This window comes from Trichechus manatus, unplaced genomic scaffold, assembly GCF_000243295.1.
Source record: "Trichechus manatus latirostris isolate Lorelei unplaced genomic scaffold, TriManLat1.0 scaffold00024, whole genome shotgun sequence".
Lineage (NCBI taxonomy): Eukaryota > Metazoa > Chordata > Mammalia > Sirenia > Trichechidae > Trichechus > Trichechus manatus.
Window position 1 is genome coordinate 17,369,521 of NW_004443960.1, and position 25,681 is coordinate 17,395,201.

General features: G+C 42.0%; 1 protein-coding gene across 1 annotated transcript in view; it reads left to right on the forward strand.

The window, feature by feature from the left end:
- VPS35L (VPS35 endosomal protein sorting factor like) overlaps positions 1-25,681 on the forward strand; it is a 144,172-nt gene that overhangs the window by 16,665 nt on the left and 101,826 nt on the right. The window contains exons 2-7 of the mRNA XM_023728326.1: positions 556-655; positions 3,511-3,678; positions 8,942-9,064; positions 12,857-12,881; positions 16,544-16,620; positions 19,878-20,006. Coding sequence (XP_023584094.1) covers positions 3,589-3,678; positions 8,942-9,064; positions 12,857-12,881; positions 16,544-16,620; positions 19,878-20,006 — 444 coding nt within the window. The 5' untranslated portion in view covers positions 556-655; positions 3,511-3,588. The remainder of the gene's footprint in view (positions 1-555; positions 656-3,510; positions 3,679-8,941; positions 9,065-12,856; positions 12,882-16,543; positions 16,621-19,877; positions 20,007-25,681) is intronic.

Here is a 25,681-nt window from a genome sequence, read left to right on the forward strand (position 1 = left end):
TACTTGTCCATGCAGTTCCTTTTATTAGGGATCTTTCTTTTTATGTATGGCTTTGAATTAATTCCTAGTCTCTTTTCCCCTTCATCTGGAGAACTCCCATTTGTATTTTTTGGAGGACCAGTATTGTAGATACCTACTCTCTCAAGTCTGTTTATCTGGGAATGCTTTAATTTTACCCTCATTCTTAAAGGACAGTTTTGTTGGATATAGTATTCTTGGTTGACAGTTTTTTCCTATGTTTAACTTTTTGAGGAACTGCCAAACTGTTTTCCACAGTAGCTCCACCATTTTACATTCTCCCAGCAACGTATAAGGGTTCCAGTTTCTTCACATCCTTGCCGACGCTTGGCTATTTTCTGTTATTTCCATTATGACCATCCTTAAACAGATTTTTAGAAACTGTTATTTAGCATTTCTTAGCGGTCTTGGTAGAAATGTTATTCTGCTGTAAACTATTCCATCAAAGAGGATGTTTGAACAAAAAGTGTTCAGTGTTTCACAGACCGCCCCCCCCCCCCATTAACTAATTGGTTTCTGTGTTTTGGTGTTTGCCAGGCATTCCAGGAACCGGAACTACAAAGCTGAATTTGCATCATGCCGATTGGAGGCTGTGCCATTGGAGTTTGGGGACTATCACCCACTGAAACCCATAACTGTAAGTTTTGTCGAGAATCTCTAAATGATATTTTCATTCCTTAAAATTACAGTGTTCCTGAGTCTTTTCTGTTTTGCCAGTGGTAGCTACTTTAACATATTTGAATCAGCCAGTATTTCTGCCCCCCCCGCACTTTGATACTGGCCTCACCCACATCATTTTCATTCCCTGCTTCCTCATATTAGTGAGGCTGTCTTGAGTATGGGACAGCTTTGTTTCTGATTTGGATGTTTAAGCAAAATATATCTTGCTTCTTAATTTGCTTATTTGGAATATTAAGAATCACTCTAGTTACCATTAGGGTGTGATACAGAATAATATCTTAGACTATCAGTACGTTACTTAAAAAAAAAAAAACAGGCAAGAGACATATTGTTGTTTTTAGTTGTTGTTGATCGATCCCTGGCTCATGGTGACCCCATGCATGATGGGATCAGACCATTGTAATCTGTAAGGTTTTCAACGACTGATTTTTCAGAAGTAGATCGCCAGGACTTTCTTCCTAGTCTGTCATAGCCTGGAAGCTGTTCACTGCTGAAATGATAGCACTCAAACCTCCACTGTTAGACAAGTGGGGCCTGTGCTCGAGGTGCATTGGCCAGAAATCGAACGTGGTCTCCCACACGGAGGCAAGACTTCTGCCATTGAACCACCACTGCCCTGTAGCAAGAGACATAGGTGGTCCCTTTCTGTTGGGTTAGTACTCTTTTATTAGCAATTAATAGAAACCATGTGGTCATCATATCAGGCAGAGATGTAATTGACAGATTGATGCTAGGGGACATAGAGGGTATAAAATTTCTTAATGGCAGAGGACATGAGAATGCACAAAGATAATTACATACAGCAGGAGATCAGAAGACCGAGGCTCAGCTTTCCAGCTCCCTTCAATCATCTGTGGGCTCGTGCGGCTCTGTCTGACCCCACCAGTGTATTGGTTCCATTCTCAGGAACTCACTTCCCATGTCGTAACAGAATAGCTTCGGCACCTCCATGTTTACGTCCTGCTAGCTTAGCAACTCCAGCAGCTGGGAGAGTTTTCTTTAGCCGTTTTCGTTTGTGTATTGTGTTATGTGCCCTTCCCTGAACCAGCCTTGGTGAACAGGGGGACAGAATATGGTGATTGGGTTACGTCTGATGCCTACTCTGGGAACTAGGAGCAGAGTCTACCCTACCAGGCCTGCAAGAATTGAGAGTGGAGGGGGGCTGCTTTCCCAAAGAAAATTTGGAGTAGTGAGACTGGGAGATGGAGGAATAGATGCTAGGCAGACAAAAGCAAATGTGCAGCAACTGTGGGTGCTGTTCTCTCTGTCCTTCATTCTGCTACATCCCCTCTGTTCTTCTCTGTTTCTTTCTCTGTTTCCCTGTGGGTACATATCCAAAGTGTCCATCACTGTCAACCCCTGGCCCCTAAGTTTTCATAGCTTCCTTGTTTAAAGGAGTGGCTCATCTGAATTAAAAACAAAAACAAAAAACCAAACGCATCGAGTTTTTGCCATTGAGTCGATTCCAACTTGTAGCACCCTATAGGACAGATTAGAACTGCCCCATAAGGTTTCCAAGGAGTGGCTGGTGGATTTGAACTGCCAACCTTTTGGTTAGCAGCCGAGCTCTTAACCGCTGTGCCACCAGGGCTCCATGCTTTTCTGAATGTTGATCCTAAATTCCCAGGGAGAGACTCTGGTTGGGTTCTCTTGGCTCAGGGGTTCACTCCTAATTTAATCGTTTGAAGTTGGGGAGGGGTGGGATCCGGTGGTACAAACATGCTCCCCCACCCAACACATGTACCAGGAGGTGGTAGTGGGAGAAGTTCTCCACAAAAAAGAAGGAGTTGGGCATTCGCGCTCTGGAAATGCAATGTCTTGCAGAGCTATGGAGATAATTTTCAGAGTACAGCATGACCCTGGTGATCTTGAGTGCCCTGCCTCATTACCCTACTAGACCACTGCTTCCATATGAATCACCTCATGATCTTATTAAAATGCAAATTCTGATGCTGTGGTCTGGAGCTAGGCCTGAGGGTCTACATTTATAATATGCTCCCAGATGATGCCAATGCTGCTTGTCCAGGGACCACACTTTGAGCTAGGATTTGAACTGGTTCACTCATGGCCAATGAAGCAAAACCGGAACAGACCTGAATTTTTAAAATTTGGGTTCTCCAGAACCATAACGGGAAGAATTATGTGTCAAAGCCCTGAATGGGAGACTTGGAAGAGACATAGTGAGCCCTTTCAGGAGCCTGATGCATGAGGTTGGTTTATTGACAGGACTATGGAGAGCAACACACATTAAAAGCGGCAAGGTCAGCCACCATCCTTGAGTGGGGCACTGCTGTTTCCGACTGTGCAAAGTCCAAAGGGCAAAAGATTTGGTTGCTATGCAACATACACGTTGCCCTTGTTTTCTAAGAGGGAGATTAGGTTTTTAGCAGGGCTTTAACCCATAATTTTTACCATTCTGGTTATGATTCCGGTTCAACTAAATTTTAAAAATTCGAGTCTGTTCCAGTGTTGCTTCCTTGGCCATGATTGAACAGGGAAGAACCAGTTGAAAGCCTGCTTTGAGTATCAAAGCCCTACAAGAAGACATTTACATCACCTTCTTCTAAATCAGAAGGGCCCTGTCTCTTCCCTCCTAACACAACTTTCTACCTTTCCATCCTCGACAGCTGTGATTCTGAGTCGTGTTCATTTTGTCACAAAAATAAACATCCCAGGCAGACTGATAAGAAAGACTACTGCAAATGGACGGTCTCTTCAGCCAGCAGAGTGAGAGAAAAGAACCCATCTGCCTGTTGCCTCAGAGAAAGAAGCAGGGGACTTCTATTTTACTGTCTCAAATTCTCCCCATAGGTCACAGAATCAAAGACAAAGAAAGTGAGCCGGAAAGGAAGTACTTCTTCCACTTCCTCCTCTTCCTCTAGCTCCGTGATGGACCCTCTGAGCAGCGTCCTGGATGGCACCGACCCTCTCTCTATGTTTGCAGCCACTGCCGATCCCACAGCCACGGCAGCTGCTATGGTAACACACTCTGAGCAACCAGAAGTCATTCATCTGGGCGGTCAGTTCTAAGGAGGGGCAGGGATGGGTGTTTTTCTTTTTTGTTTTTAAATTGCACAAGTAATGCATGAGTGCGTTTTGGTTGTAACAATTCAGATAGTCCCAGACATCCAGAAGGTATGGCTTACAGAGGACAACGAGGGGGAGAGGCTACTGTAGATTCTGGAAGTTCCTCCCTCCCTCCCATCCTTCATCCCTCCCTTCCTTCCTTCATGCATTTTAAAATGTATTCTTTATTTTAATTTTATTCTTTTTATAATTCTTTCTTTGGGCCCTTTTTTTTAATACAGTTACATAAGTAATTCACTAATTTTTAATGTAAAAGATTTTTGTCAAACACTACAGTTAAAGTCCTGTTTAACAACCCCCTTCCTGCCATTCTCGACCTTGGAGGTCATCACTGTTATCAGTATAATATCTATTCTTCTATCACCTTTTCTTGGTATTTTCATAGATACTTATGACTAAAACTTCTGAGTGTTACATACATAGTAAACCCGTTGCCGTCGAGTCAATTCTAACTCATAACGACTCTGTAGGACAGTGTAGAACATCACATAGGGTTTCCAAGGATGTAAGTCTTTACAGAAGCAGACTGGCACATCTTTCTCCCTCGGAGTAGTTGATGGGTTCGAACTGCCAACCTTTCGGTTAGCAGCTGAGAGCTTTAACCACTGCACTACCAGGACTCCTTACATGCATAGTCTAAACCAAACCCATTGCCATCAAGGCAATTCCGACTCATAATGACCCTGTAGGACAGAATAGAACTGCCCCATAGGGTTTCCAAGGAGTGGCTGGTAGATTCAGACTGCCAACCTTTTGGTTAGCAGCTGAGCTCTTAACCACTGTGCCACCAGGGCTCCACACTGTTGTTGTTAGGTGCTGTCGAGTTGGTTCCGAATCGTAGCCACCCTGTGTTCCACAGAACGAAACACTGCCTGGTCCTGTGCCATGCTCACAATCGTTATGCTTGAGCCAATTGTTGCAGCCACTGTGTCAATATATCTCGTTGAGGGTCTTCCACTTTTTCCACTGACCTTCTACTTTACCAAGCTTGATGTCCTTCTCCAGGGACTGATCCCTCATGATAACATGTCCAAAGTATGTAAGATGTAGTCTCGCCATCCTTGCTTCTAAGGAGCATTCTAGTTGTACTTCTTTTGGCAGTCCTTGGTATATTCAGTATTCTTCGCCAACACCATAACTGAAAGACATCGATTCTTCTTTGGTCTTCTTTATTCATTGTCCAGCTTTCACACATGCATGTGATGCAATTGAAAATACTATGGCTTGGGTTAGGCACACCTTAGTCTTCAAGGTCACATTTTTGCTTTTCAGCACTTTAAAGAGGTCTTTTGCAGCAGATTTGCCCAGTGCAATGCATCTTTTGATTTCTTGATTGCTGCTTCCATGGGTGTTGATTGTGGATCCAAGTAAAATGAAATCCTTGACAACTTCAATCTTTTCTCCATTTATCATGATGTTGCTTATTGGTCCAGTTGTGAGGATTTTTATTTTCTTTATGTTGAGGTGTAATCCATACTGAAGGCTGTGGTCTTTGATCGTCATCAGTAAGTGCTTCAAGTCCTCTTCACTTTCAGCAAGCAGGCTTGTGTCATCTGCACATCACAGGTTGTTAATGAGTCTTCCTCCAATCCTGATGCCCCGTTCTTCTTCATATAGTCCAGCTTCTCGGATTATTTGCTCAGCATACAGATTAAATAGGTATGGTGAAAGGATATAATCCTGATGCACACGTTACCTGACTTTAAACCACGCAGTATCCCCTTGTTCTGTCCGAACAGCTGCCTCTTGATCTATGTACAGGTTCTTCATGAGTACAGTTAAGTGTTCTGGAATTCACATTCTTCGAAATGTTATCCATAATTGGTTATGATCCACCCAGTTGAATGCCTTTGCGAAGTCAATAAAACACAGGTACACATCTTTCTGGTATTCTCTGCTTTCAGCCAGGATCCACGGGACATCAGCAAAGATATCCCTGGTTCCACGTCCTCTTCTGAATCCGGCCTGAATTTCTGGCAATTCTTTGTCAATATACTGCTTCAGCCACTTTTGAATGATCTTCAGCAAAATTTTACTCGTGTGTGATATTAATGGTATTGTTTGATAATTTTTGCATTTGGTTGGATCACCTTTCTTGAAAATAGGCATAAATATGGATCTCTTCCAGTCAGTTGGCCAGGTAGCTGTCTTCCAAATTTCTTGGCATAGACAAGTGAGCACCTCCAGTGCTGCATCTCTCTGTTGAAACATGTCAGTTGGTATTCCTCAATTCCTGGAGCCTTGTTTTTTGCCAATGCCTTCAGTGCAGCTTGGGCTTCATCCTTCAGTACCATCGGTTCCTTATCATATGCTACCTCTTGCAATGGCTGAACATCAACCAATTCTTTTTCGTATAATGACTCTGTGTATTCGTTCCATCTTCTTTTGGTGCTTCCTTCATTGTTTAATATTTTCCCCATAGAATCCTCCACTGTTGCAACTCGAGGCTTGAGTTTTTTCTTCAGTTCTTTCAGCTTGAGAAATGCTGAGCGTGTTCTTCCCTTTTGGTTTTCTATCTCCAGCTCTTTGCACATGTCATTATAATACTTTACTTTGTCTTCTCGAGCTGCCCTTTGAAATCTTCTATTTGGTTCTTTTATTTCATCATTTCTTCCTTTTGCTTTAGCTACTCGACGTTCAAGAGCAAGTTTCAGAGTCTCTTTTGACATCCATTTTGGTCTTTTCTTTCTTTCCTGTTTTTTTAAAGCTCTTGCTTTCTTCATATATGATGTCCTTGATGTCATTCCACAACTCATCTGGTCTTCGATCATTGGTGTTCAGCGTGTGTCATGGATTGAATTATGTCCCCACAAAAATGTGTCTATCAGTTTGGCTAGGCCATGATTCCTGGTACTTGTGATTTTCTTGTATGTTGTAAACCTGCCTCTATGATGTTAATGAGGGAGGATGGGTGGCAGTTGTGTTAGTAAGGCAGGACCTGATCTGCAAGACTGGATTGTGTCCTGAGGCAATCTCTTGAGATATAAAAGACAAGTGAGCAGTGAGACAGGGGAACCTCATACCATCAAGAAAGCAGTGCCGGGCAGAGCACGTCCTTTGGACGGGGGTCCCTGCACCGAGAAGCTCCTAGTCTGGGGGAATATTGATGAGAAGGCCAACAGAGAGAGAAAAAGGCTTCCCCTGGAGCTGACGCCCTGAATTTGGACTTTTAGCCTACTTTGACTGTGAGGAAATAAATTTCTCTTTGTTAAAACCATCCACGTGTGGTATTTCTGTTATAGTAGTACTAGATGACTAAGAATTTGGTCGATCATTAGTGTTCAGCGTGTCAAATCTGTTTTTGAGATTATCTGTAAATTCAGGTGGGATATACTCAGGGTCATACTTTGGCTCTTGTGGACTTGTTCTAATTTTCTTCAGTTTCAGCTTGAACTTGCATATGAGCAGTTGATGGTCTGTTCCGTAGTCAGCCCCAGTCCTTGTTCTGACTGATGATATTGAGATTTTCCAATGTCTCTTTCCACATATGTAGTCAATTTGATTCCTGTGTATTCCATCTGGCGAGGTCCGTGTGTATAGTCGCCGTTTATGTTGGTGAAAAAAGGTACTTGCAATGAAGAAGTCATTGGTCTTGCAAAATTCTATCATGTGATCTCTGGCATTGTTTCTATCACCAAGGCCATATTTTCCAACTACCAATCCTTCTTTGTTTCCAACTTTCGCATTCCAATCATGTTCAGTCAATTTCAGACTGCAGAAGCTGGTAAAAATCTTCAGTTTCTTCATTTTGACCTTAGTGGTTGGTGCATAAATTTGAATAACGGTCATATTAGCTGGTCTTCCTTGTAGGCGTGTGGATATTATCCTATCATTGTGTGGCACGCATTTTTTCTAAGTGCATTCCATGTTTAGTTCTTGTATGGCCTTATGAGGGAGATATTATAATCTTCATTAAGGAGGCAGACATGGAGGGATAGAGATGTTAAGTCACATCAAAGCTGGATTCAAATCCAGGCAGTCTGACTTGAGAGGCCATGCTCTAAATCATCATTCTGTGCTGCATCGAATACGTTATTTGCTGTTTTATGTAAATGTCGTTGAAGTATGTTTAGACTTCTGCAGCTTGTGATTGTTTTTTTAAACTGACAATATGTCTTGAAGAGCATTCATATTAGTACTTATAGAACAACCTCATTATTTTGAACAGCTGCAAACTAGTTTCAAGATTGGATGAAACATACTTTAATTAGCCCTTGTCCTACTGATAGCTCGAAGGTTTTTTCTGTTTTTTCGCTAGTACACATAGTGGTGCACAGTGATCCTTGAATATGCATGTCTCTTTGTGTATATGAGAGACCCCTGATGACACAGTGGTTAAAGCGCTCAGCTGCTAAGTGAAAAGTCGGAGGTTTGAACCCACCAGCCACTCTGTGGGAGAAAGCTATGAGAGTCTGCTTCTGTAAAGATTATAGCCTTGGAAACCTTATAAGAGAGTTCTATTCTGTCCTATGGGGTTGCTACGAGTCGGAATTGACTCGATGGCAGTAGGTTTGGTTTTTTTTGGGTTTTGTACATATGTGCAAGAAGTTCTGTAGAATGAATTCCTATAGTTCATTACCTGGTTAGGGGAAAGTGTATTTAAAGCTTTAATGGATGCCATCCAGTTGTCCTCCAAAAAGACTTTACCAATTTATATTCCCTGCCCAACAATGTCTAAGAGTGCCTCTTTCCCTGCATCCTAGCCAGCCTCTGTATTGTCAGCTATTTAACTCTTTGCCAACCTGATAATTGAAAAGTGGTCTCTTTCAATTTGCCTTTCCTTGATTCTTAATGAGTTTGTTTGACCATGTTTTGATAATGTTTATTTAGGCCATTAGTGACGAAATGGCCTGAGAAGTTTTTTTTAATCATAGTAAACCTTTGTTTTTGTTGTTAGTTGCCCTCAATTCTTTTCCAACTCATGGCGACCCCATGTGTGCAGAGTAGAACTCTACACATAGGATTTTCAAGGCTGTGACGTTTTGGAAGCAGGTTGCCAGGCCTGTTTTCTGAGATGCCCGTGGGTGGGTTTGAACAGCCAACCTAAGCAGATCTATTTTATTTCATAGTGAGGAGACTATCTGCCTTCTGCTTATATTTTGTTTTAAAAGTAAAATTACATTACTCCTGAAGAAATTGTCTTACCTTTTCGTAGGACAGCTCCAGAAAGAAGCGTGATAGAGATGATAACTCTACTGTAGGGTTGGACTTTGAGCCGTGGTCCAGCAAACGGGGAGAGATCCTTACCCGGTACACTACTACAGAAAAGCTCTCTATCGTGAGTACCAGTACTTTTGTCCCAGCATCTACTTCAGATTTCGTAGTAATATCTTTTTGTTATATTGCTCTGTCTCCTGGGCTGTCTGCAAGTTGCACTTTTTACATCAGTGTTAGTTGGGGAAAAAAAGTGCTGATCAGTTTCTTGTTTTTTCCTAAATTTTATTTATTGTTGAGAATATACACAGCAAAACTTGGACCTATTCAACAGTTTCTACATGTACCATTTAGTAACAGTGATTACATTCTTGGAGTTGTGCAGCTGTTCTCACCCTCCTTTTCTGAGCTGTTCCTCCCACGTTAAGATAAACTCACAGCCCCCTAAGATTCTTATATAATCTTTTGAGTTGCTTTTGTCAGTTTGATCCCATATAGATTGTTCTTAAAAGAGCATAAGGCTCAAGGCAGACATTTTTACTAGTTAAGCTAAACTGTTGCTGGATTTTAAGATGACTTCAGGGGATATTTTTGGTTTAAGGTTTAAAGATTATCTCAGGGCAGTCGTTTCAGGGGTTCATCTACCCTCCATGGCTCCAGAAAGTCTGGAGTCCATGAAAATTTGAAATTCTGTTCTGCATTTTCCCCCTTTTGATCAGGATTCTTCTATAGAATCTTTGATCAAAATGTTCAGTAATGGTAGCCAGGCACCATCCAGTTCTTCTGGTCTCATGGCAAAGCAGTTGTTCATGGAGGCAATTAGCCACACATTCCATGTCCCCCTCTTCCTGACTCTCCTTCCTCTGTTTCTCCAGGTGAATAGAGACCAATTGTTGTGCCTTGGATGGCCCCTTGCGAGCTTTGAAGACCCTAGGCAGTACACAGTGAACTAGGAGGTAGAACAGCACTAAACACATTATTATGCCAGTTAATTAGGATGTCCCATGAAACCATGACTGTAAACCCCCAAACCAAGAAACCAAACCCCATGAGGTTTTTGGTTGTACATAAGCAGCCTCAGCAGTTACCCTTTTTTTTTTTTAGCATTGTAAATATATCACACAACTTTTGCCAATTCAACTTCTTCTAAGGGTACAACTTTTTGACAGCACTTAGTAATAGACTGTGCAACCCTGCCCTTAATCAGTTCGATTTTTCCATCATTGCTGACCACTTTTTTCCCCTTCTCTCCCACCCCTGGTAGCCACTAATAAACTTAGGTCTCTATACATTTGCCTTTTCTTGTCTTTTTATATAAGTGAGGCCATGCGATATTTGTCCTTTTGTGATTGGCTTATTTCGCTCAGCATAATGTCTTTAAGCTCTATCCATACCTATCTATCCATATCAAGACTTCATGTCTCCTACTGGCTGAGTAGTATTCCATTGTATGTATGTACCATGTTTTATTTATCCACTTATCTATTGATGGGCATTTAGGATATTTCCACCTTTTGGCTGTTGTGAATAGTACTGCAGTGAACACTGGTGTACAAGTCTCTATTTGAGTCTGTGCTTTCAAGTCTTGAGTATATACCTAGGAGTGGAATTGCTAGGTCATATGGTAGTTCAATTTTTACTTTTTTGAGGAACTGCCACACTGTTTTCCACAACAGCTGTACCATTTTGCATCCCGCCAGCAATGGATAAGGGCTCCAATTTCCCTATATCCTTGCTGACATTTGTTATTTTCTGTTTTTTGTTTTTTTTTTTTTAATCTTAGCCATCCTAGTGGGAGTGAAATGGTATCTCATTGTGGTTTTGATTTGCATCTCTCTGACAGCTGATGACACTGTGTTTGGTGGCCAGTTGAATGTCCTCATTGATGAAATGTCACTTCAAGTCCTTTGCTCAGTTTATGATTGGGTTATTTATCTTTTTGTTGTTAAGTTTTCAAAGTTTTATGTATATTTTGGTTATTGATTCTTATCGGATATATAGTTTCCAAAAATATTTTCCCAGTCGGTAGCTTGTCTTTTCACTTTTTTGGTAAAGTCTTTTGATGAACAAAAGCTTTCAATTTTTGTGAGGTCACATTTATTTTGTCTTTTGCAGCATGTGCTTTTTAAAAATTATATTAGATAATCCATTGTTAAAAGCTAGGCGTGACAGCATCGATCCTGCATTTTATTCTAAGAATTTTATGGTTTTAATTTGCACATTTAGTTCCTTAATCCATTTTTGAGTTTGTTTGGCGTATGGTGTGAGGCATGAGTATTGTTTTCATTTTTCTGCATGTGGAAATCCAGTTTTCCCAGCACCATTTATTGAAGAGATCCTTCTTTCCCTATCGATTGGATTTATCACTCTTGTCAAAAATCAGTTGACCATAGATGTGTGGGTTTATTTCTAGACTCTCAATTCTGTTCCATTGGCTGTTTTGATGACTGTAGCTGTATAGTATGTTTTAAAATCAGAAAATGTGAGTCCTCCTACGTTGTTCTTCTCTTTCAGCATTGCTTTAGAGAGGCCTTTTGCCATTCTGTATAATGTTGAGGATTGGTTTTTCTATTTCAGTAAAGAAGGCTGTTGAAATTTTGATCAGGATTGTGTTTAATCTGTGGATCGCTTTTGGTAGTATTGGTATCTTAACAATGTTAAGTCTTCCAACCCGTGAACATGGAACATCTTTCCGTTTACTGAAGTCTTCTTTAATTTCTTTCAGCAGTGTTTTAAGTTTTCATTGTACAAGTCCTTCATATCCCAGGTTAGATTTATTCCTAGGTATTTTATTCTCTTAGATGCTATTGTAAATGGAATTGTTTCCCTAATTTCCCTTTCGCATTTTTCATTGCTGGCATATAGAAACCCAACTGATTTTCCATTGCTGACCTTGTACCCTACAACTTTGCTAAATTCCTCTACTAGCTCTAGGCTAATTGGTTTCTTGAAAACTGTGTTAAGAATGAGGATATGGCACAGTTCAGAGAAGGAACTGGAACAGTGGACTCCCATCTTTGGGGCACATTTTTGTTCTAGTGTTATTATACTCATTAGACAGAATGGCAGGCAGAATTGATGAATTATTCACGTTAAAAAAAGTAATATATATGTATTTTTTGCTTTTGTCGAGGTTATACACAGCAAAACATATACCACTTCAACAGTTTCTACATGTACCATTTAGTGACATTGATTACATTCTTTGAGTTGTGTAACCATTTTCACCCTCCTTTTCTGAGTTGTTCTTTCCCATTAACATAAACTCACTGCCCCCTGAGGTTCCTATCTAATCTTTCAAGCTGCTGTTGTCACCTTGATCCCATATAGGTAGATCTTAAAAGAGTACCATGCTCAGGGCAGTTACTTTTTTTTTCTAAGTTCATAGAGCTTATTTAGAGCAGTAATTCTCAACTGGGAGTGACTTTGCCCCCAGGGGACATTTGGCAATGCCTGGATACATTTGGTTGTCACAGCTGGGGTGGTGGCGGTGCTACTGGCATCTAGTAGGTGGAGGCCAGGGATGCTGCCAGACATTGCGCTATGTACAGGATAGCCTCCACAACAGAGACTTCCTTGGCCTAACGTGTCAACAGTGTTAAGGTTGATAAACCTTGCTTTAAGATAAGTGTAATGTTCCTGTCTTGTGACTCCACTATCATATCAAATGTTTTGCTATTTGTTGGATCACTTTGAGAGCCCTGAATTGAGTAGAAATTTCAATCTGGTAGTTTTGTGACCCGTATTTTCCTTCTTTGAATATGTATTTCTGTCTTTCATTTGGATAAATTAAATTGTTTTGTTGGAAAATTATGGGCCATCTTGCCTTAGTGCTAGTTGAATAAATATTTTTTGAAATTTTTTCATACAATCAAGTAAGATTTTTAAAATGTTAATGAATTTTATGTCTCTGCAGAATCTGTTTATGGGATCTGAAAAAGGTAAGTTGGTTTTTTTATTGTTGCTTTGATGGGAGAATTGCTTTATTACCTTTAATATAATTTTACAAAGGGAAAAAAAAGTGTGTGTTATATGGCCTTTCTCGCTGTGGTCTTGTAATTAATGATTGGGTGAATTCCCATAAATGTTTGGGTGAGGCTGTTCAAGTAAGTTGCTGTGGCACACCAGGGGGATTGGACAGCTTGCTAATAATGCAAATAAGGTGTATGGAACCCTAACGAGGGGATTGGTCAGTTTTGCCATCCTGCTAGGTTTAATATGAGCCATCCCAGAGGTGGAAAGGGGAGACCTCACTACCACCAAGAGAGAAGAGCTGGGAGTGGAGCATGTCCTTTGGACCCAGGGTCCCTGCACTGAGAACCTCCTAGACTCAGGGGAGACAGAGAATTGTAACACCAGAGATGGAGTGAGACAGCAAGAAGCAGTGGCAGAGAAATGATGACAACAGAACCTGGAATCTGGCGCAATACAGTGCGGTGGGCTTCCTGGCCCACGGAGCAGGGTAGTTACAGTGGGTGTGCTGACCCACGGAGCGAGAGAGCTGAAAGCCTTTGGGTCGGAAGCTTTGTAGTGGAGTGGGGTTTCTCCAGGCATTTGTTGGTGGAGCTAAAGAGCTTTGTAATATGTAACACTTGACCGAGTGGGGCAGGGGGTAGGCTAAGGGGCACAGGGAATGAGAGAGAGGCCTGCCTGCAGGCATGACCGAAAGCTGTCCTGACCGAAGGACTATATCCTGAGTCATTCCTGATTCTCAGGCGCACTGTTACTCCCTAATAAATCCCAAAGTCGTGAGTATTGTCTGTGAGTTCTCTGTGGCCACTGCAACGAATTATCAAACCCAGCAGAGAAGTAGAGAGTGCCGTGGGAGGGACGGATGGTGTCAGAATTGGTGAAAAGATTGGAGGGTGGAGATATATTGACCTCCGTCTCATAGGAATCAGCTTTGGGCTGTTGATCTTGATTCTCCTCCCCGCTTGTGAAGTTAGAGGAAGTCAGACACCATCCGCCATGTCATTTTTACGTGTTACCAATCCTGTTGTTTAATTATTTCTTAGGTTATTTGTAGACACAGAACTAAAATATGTACTTAGAGAATGAATGAAAAAGAGATCACAGAGGTTACTAGGAATAGAACAAAAACTTGGTGTCTCCTACACCAGCTAGGTAGCAGTTGAAATTCCCCTTCAGAGATCCTTTCCTTTGCCTTAAGTCTTTGTCCCTACGAAAGTGCACATATGCTGGCAATGGGGGTCACACACTCAGTCTTACCAGCCACTGGTTCCTGAACATGGCCGTTCTCAATTTTCTCTGCCAAGACCCGCGGTCTAAAAGCCCTGGACCAGGTCTCTCAAATCGGCTGCAGTAAGACCACCTTGGGAACTTTTATACAAATTTAGACCACTGGGTCCCACTTGTTGAATTACTTTTGAATGATGGGACCCAGGAATTTCTTTCTGGAAGCTCCCAGGTGATTCTGAAGCCACTGACATATGGCAGCTGCAACTCTCCCCCTTCTTTGCAGGTTGAAACAGAACATTCTAAATGAAGGGAGTAGAAGCAACCTTATTATGAGCATAACTTTGAATGACCCCAGACCATAAAAAAAGTAAATTCTACTATTGCGTATTCACCAGCCTGGAAAAGTCAAACTGAGTGACGATACCAAGTGTTGATAAGAATGGGAAGCAATAGGAACTCTCATGTGCTGTTGGTGGGAGTATAAATGGCACAATCACTTTGTAAAACAGTTTTGCAGTGTCTCTTAAATTGAACAGGGGTCAACTCTTTGACCCAGAAATTTCCCTTCCTCGATAATACTATAGGTCAGGGGTTGGTAAACTATGTCATGGGCCAAGTCCGGCCTGCTGCCTTGTTTTTGTAAATAAAGTTGGTTGAAACACAGCCACGCCTATCTGTTCACATGCTTTCATGCCACAACAGCAGAGTTCAATAGCTGCAGCAGAGACTGTGTGACCTGTAAAGCCTAAAATATTTGTATCTGGCCCTATAAGGAAAAGTTTGCCAGCCCTGCGCTAGATCCATGATTCTTGAAGTGTGGTCGGAGGGCCAGCCGCCTTGACATCACCTGGGAACTTGTTAAAAGTGCAGAATCACACAGATCTGGCCCCACCCCAGACCTACAGAAACAGCATCTGTACTGTAACACATCCTTAAGGGATTTGTGTAAAAGCTTAAGAAGCACAGCCCTGGAGAAATTCATGTTTGATGACCCAGGAGGCATGTACAGAGATGTTCATAGCAGCGTTGTTTGTAATAGCCCCAAACAGAAAACCCAGACGTTCGTTGACAGTAGAATGAAGAAATTAATTGTGGCATATTCTCACAATGGAAAATACTCAGTAGCAATCGTAGTGAGCTACAGCTGCATGAAACAGCGTGGACAGATTTCATGAATGTTGCGGTGAATGAAAGAAGCAAGACAATATATGACTTGGGTGGAAATTACAGAGGTATTTTATAATTATTTGTAAAAATATAAAGTGTTAAAGTGTACTTTATGTGTTGCTGTATATTTCAAAGTTAGGGGAAAAGTAGAAACAAGGTAAAAAATGTTAATTATTTGGAGACTTCATTATTTTAGCAGTTACAAGTAAGTAATTGCAGTATGCTCTCAGCTGATTACAGACACGTGTGAGTCAACACCTGAGCTGAGAACCAGTGCCTTCAGAGAGAATAAACTTGAATTCCTGAGAGTGGGTTTGGTAGGGAGGAGCAAGGGGACTCAGAACTAGAGCAGAAGTCCCCTTGAGATGGGGAAAGGGCTCTGAAATAGGAGGCACTGGAGGGCAACACTAGGAGCCCCGGTGGTGCAGTGGTTAAGTGCTTGGCTGCTAACCGAAAGGTTGGCGGTTCAAATCTATCAGCCACTCCCCGGAAGAAAGATGTGGCAGCCTGCTTCCTTAAAGATTTACAGCCTTGGAAACCCTATGGGGCAGTTCTCCTCTGTCCTATAGGGTCGCTATGAGTTGGAATCGACTCAACAGCCGAGGGTTTGGTTTTTTTGTTTGGAGGGTGACAGCCAGCTTGACAGATAATCTTGGCCTGTGGCTGGCCCTGCAGCCTGGAGTCCTTTCCTTCATTCCTGTCTGCCAGTCCCTGCTGATGGACAAGATTGTGCTGACAGATGCTGGAAGGAGTCATAGCTAGTGCCGTTGGCTCGAAGAAAGGGCTTTGGAGCCCTAGTGTTTCCACTTCTGGTGGACAGTGAGATTGTTTTGTTAGTATAAGAGTGCAACAGTTCCACTCTGTGAGCGTGACCATGACAGGGCCCGTTGTTCACGGAAAACAAATAAATAACAGATTTTTGGCATCCTTAACTGGACTCCCTTTCTCTACAAGTAAACAACTGATACAGTGAGAAGTTTGTAAGTACTCAGTGTAGTGGTTAACCTTTTTGAGGCTGGCCCATGCGCTCCCAGGGGCAGCTTCCGAATGGAACTATTTCCTATGGAACTTCGGGTGCATATGGAAATTACTTTCAAAACTCAGAGAGTTTTCAGTAATGAAATACAGTTTCCTGACATCTCTGTTCCTGCTGAAGTGCAGAGTAGAAGCATGCTGCCCATGGGGGTGTTGGTGGTAGAGGGGAGCCACTTGGCTGATACAAATCCATTCTCTTTAGGCAGAGCGGGGACTGCCACGTCCGCAATGTCAGAGAAGGTCCGGACCAGGCTGGAGGAGCTGGATGACTTTGAGGAGGTGAGCAAGTCCTTTGTGGAGCAGGGAGTTGAGGGAGGAGTGAAGCTTTCGTTTCTTCTGCCAAGTTAGATCCCTCTCAGTGGCTGCCCTTTGGTGAATTCTCGATCACGCTTGTCCAAGGAGGCCTTCGTGTTGTGCTTGGTCCTCCTGTGTCCTGGGGCTCTGACTCAGTCCAGGGAAAGGGGCCAGCAGTGCAGTTGGAGGAGCTCATGGGAGCTTTCTGAAGGCGTCTTTTCTCATTATGATGCCTGAGCAAACTCAGGTTGTCCAGGGACAGTGTCTAATGGGAAAAGCCAGCTGGAGTCGTCTCCCTGGGAAGTATAACGATCGTACCTTACAACAGAGGCTGCACATGACCGCTCTGCTGCCTGGATATGGCCCATAGCAGTCTTTTAATTGGCCTGCACATACTTTTTAAAGATTTGAGTCATTTTCCAATTGTTTTAAAAAAAAATGGTAAATTTAACGTACAAATCTAGAATTCTGGCTTCTCTTGAAAAATTTGAGCTGACAACTCTGGGCCCACGTTCTTGCATTTAACCAGGTCATGCACTGTCTAGGTTGCCACAGTCCCCCCGTCCCAGTTCACTCATAGTCATTACTAGCCTGGCCCCTGAAGACAGCTGAGTTATGTCCTCTGGAATATCACTTAGAGAGGCAGCATAGCATGATGGGTAAGAGCATAAACTTTGGAGCCAGACTGCCTAGGTTTGAATCCCAGCTTTACCATTTGATGAATCTGAGATTTTGGGCAAGGTACTTGACCGCTCTGTGCCTGAGTTTACTTATCTGTAAAATGAGGATGATAAGTGCCCACCTCATAGGGTTGTTACAGGGATTCAGTGACTTACTGTATATGAAGTGCTTAGAACAGCACCCCGCACGTGGCCTGTGCTGTGTACGTCTTAGCTGCTATCACCATCATTATCCTGAGACTGGAGGCCTCAGCTTGACCGCTTACTAACAGGGTGGCATTGGACATAAATCTGTTTCCTCATCTCTGAAATGAGGATAAAGAGTAGTTGTGTGGATTGGATGAAGAAGCTCTGAAAACCACAGTGGTGGTTGCCGTTGCTCTGTCCTGCATCTTGCCCCTTGGATCGAGGATCTTGCAGCTCTGAGACCAGAGCTGTTGGGGCCTCCACAGAGTTCAGTATCTTAGTTCCCAATTCAGATATGAGAAGTAGTGAATTAGGGAGCCTCAGTCTGCATATAGTCAGCCAACCTTGGCTGGTAATGAGGGAATTACTGAAGGTTTGAATCAAAGCTCTTTAGTCTGGAAGTATCTGAAAGTTGCTTGATTGGGCTTCCATTGAAAATGGAGGTTTTATTGGAAGGATACAGGGTGTCCGTGAACCCAAGGGCACAACAACCTGGATCCAAGAACCACAACTGGCCAGGAACCTGGCATCTGCCTCGGTCTCTCTTTTTGGGTCTGTGTAGCCTCCTGTCCTGATTCTCTCTCTCTAGTGGTCCTTTGCTTTTTGTCTGCAGTGTGGTTGCTTTGCTTACCCCCACTCACAGCGCAGCTGACTGCCTCACAGCTTCCAGGTTTACATATCATTTTAGCCAGTGTAAGCCTAGGTTATGCTGTGCTAACACACGCACCCCAAATCCCAGTGGCTTAATATAGCAGTAGTTTGTTTCTTGTTCACATTACGCAGTCAGTGAGAGTGACCGACACAGCACCATCTCATGATGCTGCCATGTCAACACAGGGCTTCCAAGGTCATCACAGCAGTCTGCAGAGAAGGCCACTTTTCACCACCTCAGCCAAGAAGGGACACATGCCACTTCTGCTCACAGTCCACTGGCCCGAACTGTCACGTGGCTCCTACTGCAGAGGGACAAGGAAGCCCGTACTCCACAGATCCTAGTTAACGTGGCCAATTGAGATCAGTCCAAATTCCCTGAACCATCTACTCTTACTTCTTTAATAAATAGGGCTTCACTTTGGATTTCAAGGAATGTTCAGATAAAGAAGGTTTGGTTTGGTTTCTGGTCTCATCATGCGTGTTGGCATGAGCCTTACTCACATGAGCTACGTAAATAGCATGCTGAACACTAGCTAAAGATCAGTGCGTGCTAACTGCACCAGACTGGGCTGAGCCTTTACGTACATTGTTACTTAATCCACGCGAAGATCTCACTCTCTTCTGCCACGAGTCTTTGCCGTAGACTTCCGTTTGTCCAGAATGTTCTGTCCTTGTTGCCCCCTGGCCTAGTTAACACCTGTACAACTGACAGCTCATCTCGAGCTTCCCTTCCTCCAGGAAGCCATCCTGACCCACCCTTACCCGTCTGAAGCCCATCCCTTTGTTACCATATTTTTTCTATTCTAAGATGAACGTCTTTCCTCCCACATTTTGATGTCTCTAAAATCGAGCTATGTCTCTCAGTTGGTGCATGTCGAGGATCAGCATTTTTTTCTTCCCTAGTGGTACGTGCTAGAGCTCTGGTGGTGCAGTGGTTAAGCGCTTGGCTGCTAACCAAAAGGTTGGCAGTTCAAAACCACCAGCTGCTCTGTGGGAAAAAGATGTGGCAGTCTGCTTCCATAAAAATGTACAGGCTTGGAAACCCTATGGGGCAGTTGTGTTCTGTCCTATAGGGTCGCTATGGGTCAGAGTCGACTCGATGACAGTGTTTTTTTTTTTTTTTTTTCTGAAGTTTTAGTGGTACGTGAAACAGTTGTGCTTCTTACAGTGGAACACCTCAGGTTCAGTGAACTATGCTGTGTGTTGTCATGGAACTGTATTTCCTAGTCAGTATTTATCTCAGTTTGTGTTAATGTCCATCTCTTCTCTGTCCCTTAAGCTCTGTGAATGCAGAAATAATGTATTTTTGCTCACCTTTGTCTCTTGAGTATCTAACAGCACGCGTGGCACACTTGGTAGGCCCCCAGTAACTATTTGTTGAACGAGGTAAGTGCTGTTATCCCCATTCACAGATGAGAATATTGAGGCACAAAGAGCAAAGCAGCTTGCCCAGGATCATACAGCCAGTGAGTGGCTGAGCTGGAAGTCAGCTTAGGTCTGACTTGCCTCCAAGGCTAATCTCTTACCCACTATACTGTGCCCATCTCTGAATAAAACTCAAAGAACCCCTTTGCTTGCCAGAGAAAACAGTCAATCCTGGTGGAGTCATGAAGAGAATTGAAGAGACTGTAACTCCATCAGTACCAGCTATTCTATAGAGAGGGTGGTGGTTGAACAATGTTTTTCCTTCTGTGTCTTTACCTCTTGACCTTCTGCCCACAGGGATCCCAAAAGGAGCTGTTGAACTTGACTCAACAGGATTACGTGAACCGCATAGAGGAGCTCAACCAGTCGCTAAAGGACGCCTGGGCCTCAGACCAGAAAGTGAAGGCTCTAAAAATAGTCATCCAGGTCAGGTCTAGTGATTTTTTAGAAATTCCTATGTAAAAATCTTTTGGATAATTAGGGTTTTCCGAGGACTGTCTTCAGGGTCTTACCCTATTTTTTCATCTGTTCCATTTTCACATACTTCTTGTGAAAGGCTGTGATTATGGATCCTGTGTTTCTGTGAGATGGCTAATCCCCGGGCCACCACAGGCAGCTGGACAGGTTGTACACTGTACAGCTCCAGGAAGCACCTTCCTCCCAACAAGGTGCTATGCAGTGCTGTGGCCCTGGTATAACCCCTGACGCATTTATGATTTATACAGACTAAAGACTGGGTAACATTTGAGGGTTTTCCTTGACCAGATTGGCTTTGTATCTTGGAGACTAATGGCTGTGGATCCCTGATTTCTGCATTTTTGAGACATATTCTGCATAATTATATGTTGAGGAAAGCAAGTTTACAGTGTTGGGAGAGGTACATTTGAACTGACAGATCTTGGCTCACAAGAGCAGGTTCTGCAAGGAAAACAGTTTATTCTGTTTCTTGATCCTTAGGATCATCCTGGCAAAACATGCTTTGAACCACACTGTAAAAGGAGTAACTCAGGCAGTAGCTGTTTCAGAGCTGAGTTAATAAAGGATTTCTGCAGAGCCATTTTAGTTCAGAAGGACAGATCCCATTCTCCTTTGATGGCACGATAATGTGACGTTTGTTTTCTCACCTGTGTCTTCTGAGGGAGGGTTAAGAGAGTCTAGGAGCCCTTACACTTGATACTTGAAGTCTTTTAAGATGACTCTTTGTATCTTATGGGCTATTTTTTGGTGTTTCAAGGCAGGAGACAAATCTGAGAGCTGGTTTCCTTCCATCACTGTTGGTAGTTTACAGAGTAAATACTCCTGAAGAAGGACCTCTCCTCCTGGGTGCATGTGATGGCAGCTGCTTGCTGAGGGACCCCAGTGAGAAAATAGCTGAACTAACAAGTGTTCCTTCAAAATATTTTTATTGGCAACATTTTCCATAGATTATTATGGTATAGAACTGTGACTTCTAAGAGTTTCACATCTGGGGTATATTTGATTCATGTCTCCTCAAAGAAAATAACCATGGGAGTGTTTAATTAAGTCCACATCTGGTTAATAGTGACTGCTTTCCACACTTTAAAGACTGCCTTCTTCATCCAAAAAAGCTTGTCAGGGTGCCGAGTTCAGAGAAGTGAGCGTGGTTCAACTTTACTTGGCTTTGCAGTAAGTTTTTTATTGTTTTTGGGCAGCTGTATTATTATTATTTATTTATTTATTGTGCTTTAAGTGAAAGTTTACAATTCAAGTTAGTTTCTCATACAAAAATTTACACACACATTGTTATGTGACCCTAGTTGCTCTCCCTATACTGTGACAGCACACTTCCCCTTTCCACCCCGGATTTCCTGTGTCCATTCAACCAGCTCCTGACCCTCTGCCTTCTCATCTCGCCTCTGGACGGGAGCTGCCCGTTTAGTCTCATGTATCTACTTGAGCTAAGAAGCACATTCTTCACGAGTGTCATTTTATGTCCCATAGTCCAGTCTAATCTTTGTCTGAAGAGTTGGCCTAGGGAATGTTTTTAGTTTTGGGCTAACAGAGGGTCCGGGGGCCATGTCTTCTGGGGTCCCTCCAGTCTCAGTCAAACTGGAAAGCTTTATTAAGGTATATTTTACATACCATAAAATTCACCAACTGTTAAGTATAAGAACTCTGATTTTTAGTAAACTTACAGACTTGTGCAATCATCACACAGTCTCGTTTCAGTACATTTTCATACTCCTAGAAAATTTCCTCAAGCCCATTTGCAGTCCAGTGCCATTCCCACCCCTGGGCCCAGGCAACCACTGATCTGCTTTCTGTCTCTATAAATCTGCCTTTCCTGTAACTTCATATAAATGGAATTATTCAAGACATGATCTTTCGCATCTGGCTTCTTTCACTAAGCATAACCTTTTGAAGGTTCTGTAGTACGTATCAGTACTGACTAAATATTCCATTATATGGCTAAACCACATTTTGTTTATCCATTCATACGTTGATGGACATTTGGATTGTTTCTGCTCTCTGGCTATTATGAATAATGCTGCAGTGGACATTGTTTTCATTTTAGGGGTAGTTTACTGGGAGTGGAATTGCTGAGTCATGTGGTAAATTTATGTTTAACTTTTTAAGAAACTGCCAAACTGTTTTCCAAAGTGACAGCACCATTTTACATTCCCCGCAGAAACGAGTGAGAATTCCAGTTTCTCTACATCCTCACCTGTCTTTTTTAAAAATAATTTTATTGTGGTAAAATATATATTAAAAAAATGTGCCATTTTAACCATTTTTAAGTGTACAGTCCAGTGACATTAATTACATTTATTATCTTGTGCAGCCATTGGCAGTGTCTGTTACCAAAAGTTTTTCATCAGCCCAAACAGAAACTCAGTTCCCCTTAAGCAATAACTCCCCACTTCTCCCTCCCTCCCTCCTGGTAATCACTAATGAACTTTGTATGCATTTGCCTTTTCTAGATGTTTCATATAAGTGGGATCATATAATATTTGCCCTTTTGTGTCTGACTTATTTGACTCAGCGTAATGTTTTCAGGGCTCCTTCAGGTCGTAGCATGTATCAGGACTCCATTTCTCTTTCTGGTTGACTAATATTCCATTGTATAGATAGACCATGTTTTGTTTATCCATTCATCTGTTGATGGATGCGTGGGTTGTTTCCACCTTTCGGCTGTTGTGTATAGTGCTGCAGGGAACATCAGTGTACTATTATTTGTTTGAGTCCCTGCTTTCAAGTCTTTTGGGTATATACCTAGGAGTGGAATTGTTGGGTCATATGGTGATTCTGTGTCCAGCCTTTTGAGAAAGCACCAGACTGTTTTCTACAGCGGCTGCACCATTTTACAATCCCACCATCACCCTCGTTTTGGCTGTAGCCATTCTAATGGGTGTGTAGTGGTATCACATTGTGGTTTTAATTTGCATTTCCGTAATGACAATGAAGTTGAGCTTCCTTTCATGTGCTTATTGGCCATTCGTGTATCTTCTTTGGTGAAATGTCTATTCAGGACTTGCTCATTTAAAAAAAAGTTTTTTTTTTCCTCCTTAGTGAGTTTTAACAGTTCTTTATATAATCTCTGTACGAATCTTTTATCAAATGTATGATTTGCAGGTATTTTCTCCCAGGCTGTGGTTTGTCTTTTCAGTTTCATAATGATGCCTTTTGAAGTGCAGAAGTTTTTAATTTTAATGAAGTCCCCTTGGCCAGTTTTCTCTTTTCTTACTCAAGCTTTTGGCGCCATATCTAAGAACTCTTGGCCTAACTCAAGGTCATGAGGATTTTTCTCCTATTTTTTTTCCTTGAAGTTTTATAGTTTTAGCTCTTACATTTGAGTCTATGATCCATTTTGAATTAATTTTTATGTATGGTACGAGGTTAGGGTCTAAGTTTTTCTGCAGTTGAAGATCGATTTGTCCCAGCAGCGTTTGTTGAAAAGACTATCTTTTCCTGTTATATTGACTTGGCAACTTTGTCAAAAATCGATTGACCATAAATGTAAGGATTTATTTCTGGACTCTCAACTCTGTTCCATTGGATCTATATGCCTATCCTTATGCCAGTACCACACTGACTTGATTACTGTAGCTTTATAACTTTTGAAATTGCATAGTGTCAGTCTTTTTACTTTGTCCTTCTTTTTTGAAATTGTTTAGCTATTCTTGGTCCTCTGCGTTTCCATATACATTTTAGGATTAGCTTGACATTTTCTGCAAAATAAAAAAGCCCACTAGAATTTTCTTAGGGATAACATTGAATCTATAGATCATTTGGAGAGGATTGCCATCTTAACAATGGTGAGTCTTCTAATGCATAGATTATGTATCATTTATTCTGTTGATAGGCATCTGGTAAGGAGCCCTGGTGGTGCAGTGGTTAAGTTCTTGACTGCTATCTGAGAGGTCGGCAGTTTGAACCCACCAGCTAGCTGCTCTGCAGGAGAAAGATGTGACAGTCTGCTTTGTAAATATTGCAGCCTTGGAAACCCTGTGGGGCAGTTCTACTCTATCCTCTAGGGTCACTGTGCGTCGGAATCGACTCGTCAGCAGTGGATTGGGTTTTAGGCATCTGGTTCTTTTCTTTTTCATTGTTGTGAATGCTGTTGCTGTGAGCACCTTTGGATATGTCTTCTGATGTCTGTGTAAAGCGTTTCTCGAGACAAGGGCACATACCTGAGTAGAATTGCTTGGACATCGGGTATGCGCCTCGAGCTTTACCAGATAATGCTGTTTTCCAAAGTAGCCGAGCCAGCTTACACTCCAGTAGCAGTAGGGATGTGAGAGTCTGTGTTATTCATCACCCTACCCGTGTTTGGTGTGAGCAGACTTTTTTATTTTTAAGTTTTCCAATTTAAAAGATGATAAAGTCTTATTTTATTGTGGCTTTAATTTGCATTTCCCTGATTGCTAATAAGACTGGGCATCTTTTCACATGTTTATTGGTCATTGGGGTTTCCTCTTTCATAAAATGTCTTTTGTTTATTCTTTTTGCTCATTTTTCTGTTATGTTGCTTGTATTTTTCTCATTTTTCCAGATTTTTTCATATATTCTGGATACTAATTGTCCTCTGACTTCTGAGATGTTTAGTTACCTTCCTTAATACTCACCCACAGGTCATCTTTTAATTTATTCACTTGTCTGGTTATTCAAATAGTTTTTAAAAATTCAAACCTAGTTTTAGAAAGTGTTACCTTCTAGAATATTGCTACTTGGAAATAAACAAAAAACCTCACCTTTTTAGTGCTTTTCCAACAATGTTAATAAGTTCAAGTAGTTCAGGCAGGGCATGTTATCAATTATGGAAGTTAGTCATTCTGTAAATGTTTATAATGGGTTCTTAGCTTTAAAAAAATTCTGGTGTCCAAGCTGCACCTTAGGCCAGTTTAATCGGAATCTCTGGGGGGTGGGTCTCAGGCATCATTATTTTTAAAAGCTCCGGGTAATTCTAAAGTTGAGCGTAGTTGACTGATAGAATGCTTATTACTTTCAGAGTACAGATGTAATAAGCCAGTTACGGATAGCATTAACCCAGTTTTTCCCAAGCTTGTTTAAGCATAGCAATCACCTGGAACCCTTGTTGAGCATACTGATTCCCAGGGGCCTGTGCTATGGATTTTGACCAGTAAGTTTGATATCGTGAGCCCTGGTGGCACAGTGGTTAACGTGCTCGACTGCTAACCAAAAGGTTGATGGTTTGAACCCACCAGCTGCTCCACAGAGGAAAGATGTGGCAGTCTGTTTCCGTAAAGATTACAGCCTTGGAAACCCCTTTAAGCAGTTCTACTCTGTCCTGTAGGGCCGCTATGAGTGGGAATAGACTTGACGGCAATGGTAGGTTTGGTATGGAGCCAGGAATATGCATTTTTAACAACCACCCCAACCTGATCATTATCGGACAAGTTTAGGAAACTGCACCAAAGCTTTACAAACTGTGGGATCTTCAGAATAGTAGTTTTGAGAAGGTAATTTTTTTTTTTAAATTTTTTTATTTATTTATTTTTATTGTACTTCAGGTGAAGGCTTACAGAACAAATAGTTTCTCATGAAACAGTAGTACACATGTTGTTTTATGACACTGGTTAACAACCCCACAACATGTCAACCCTCTAACTTCTCAACCT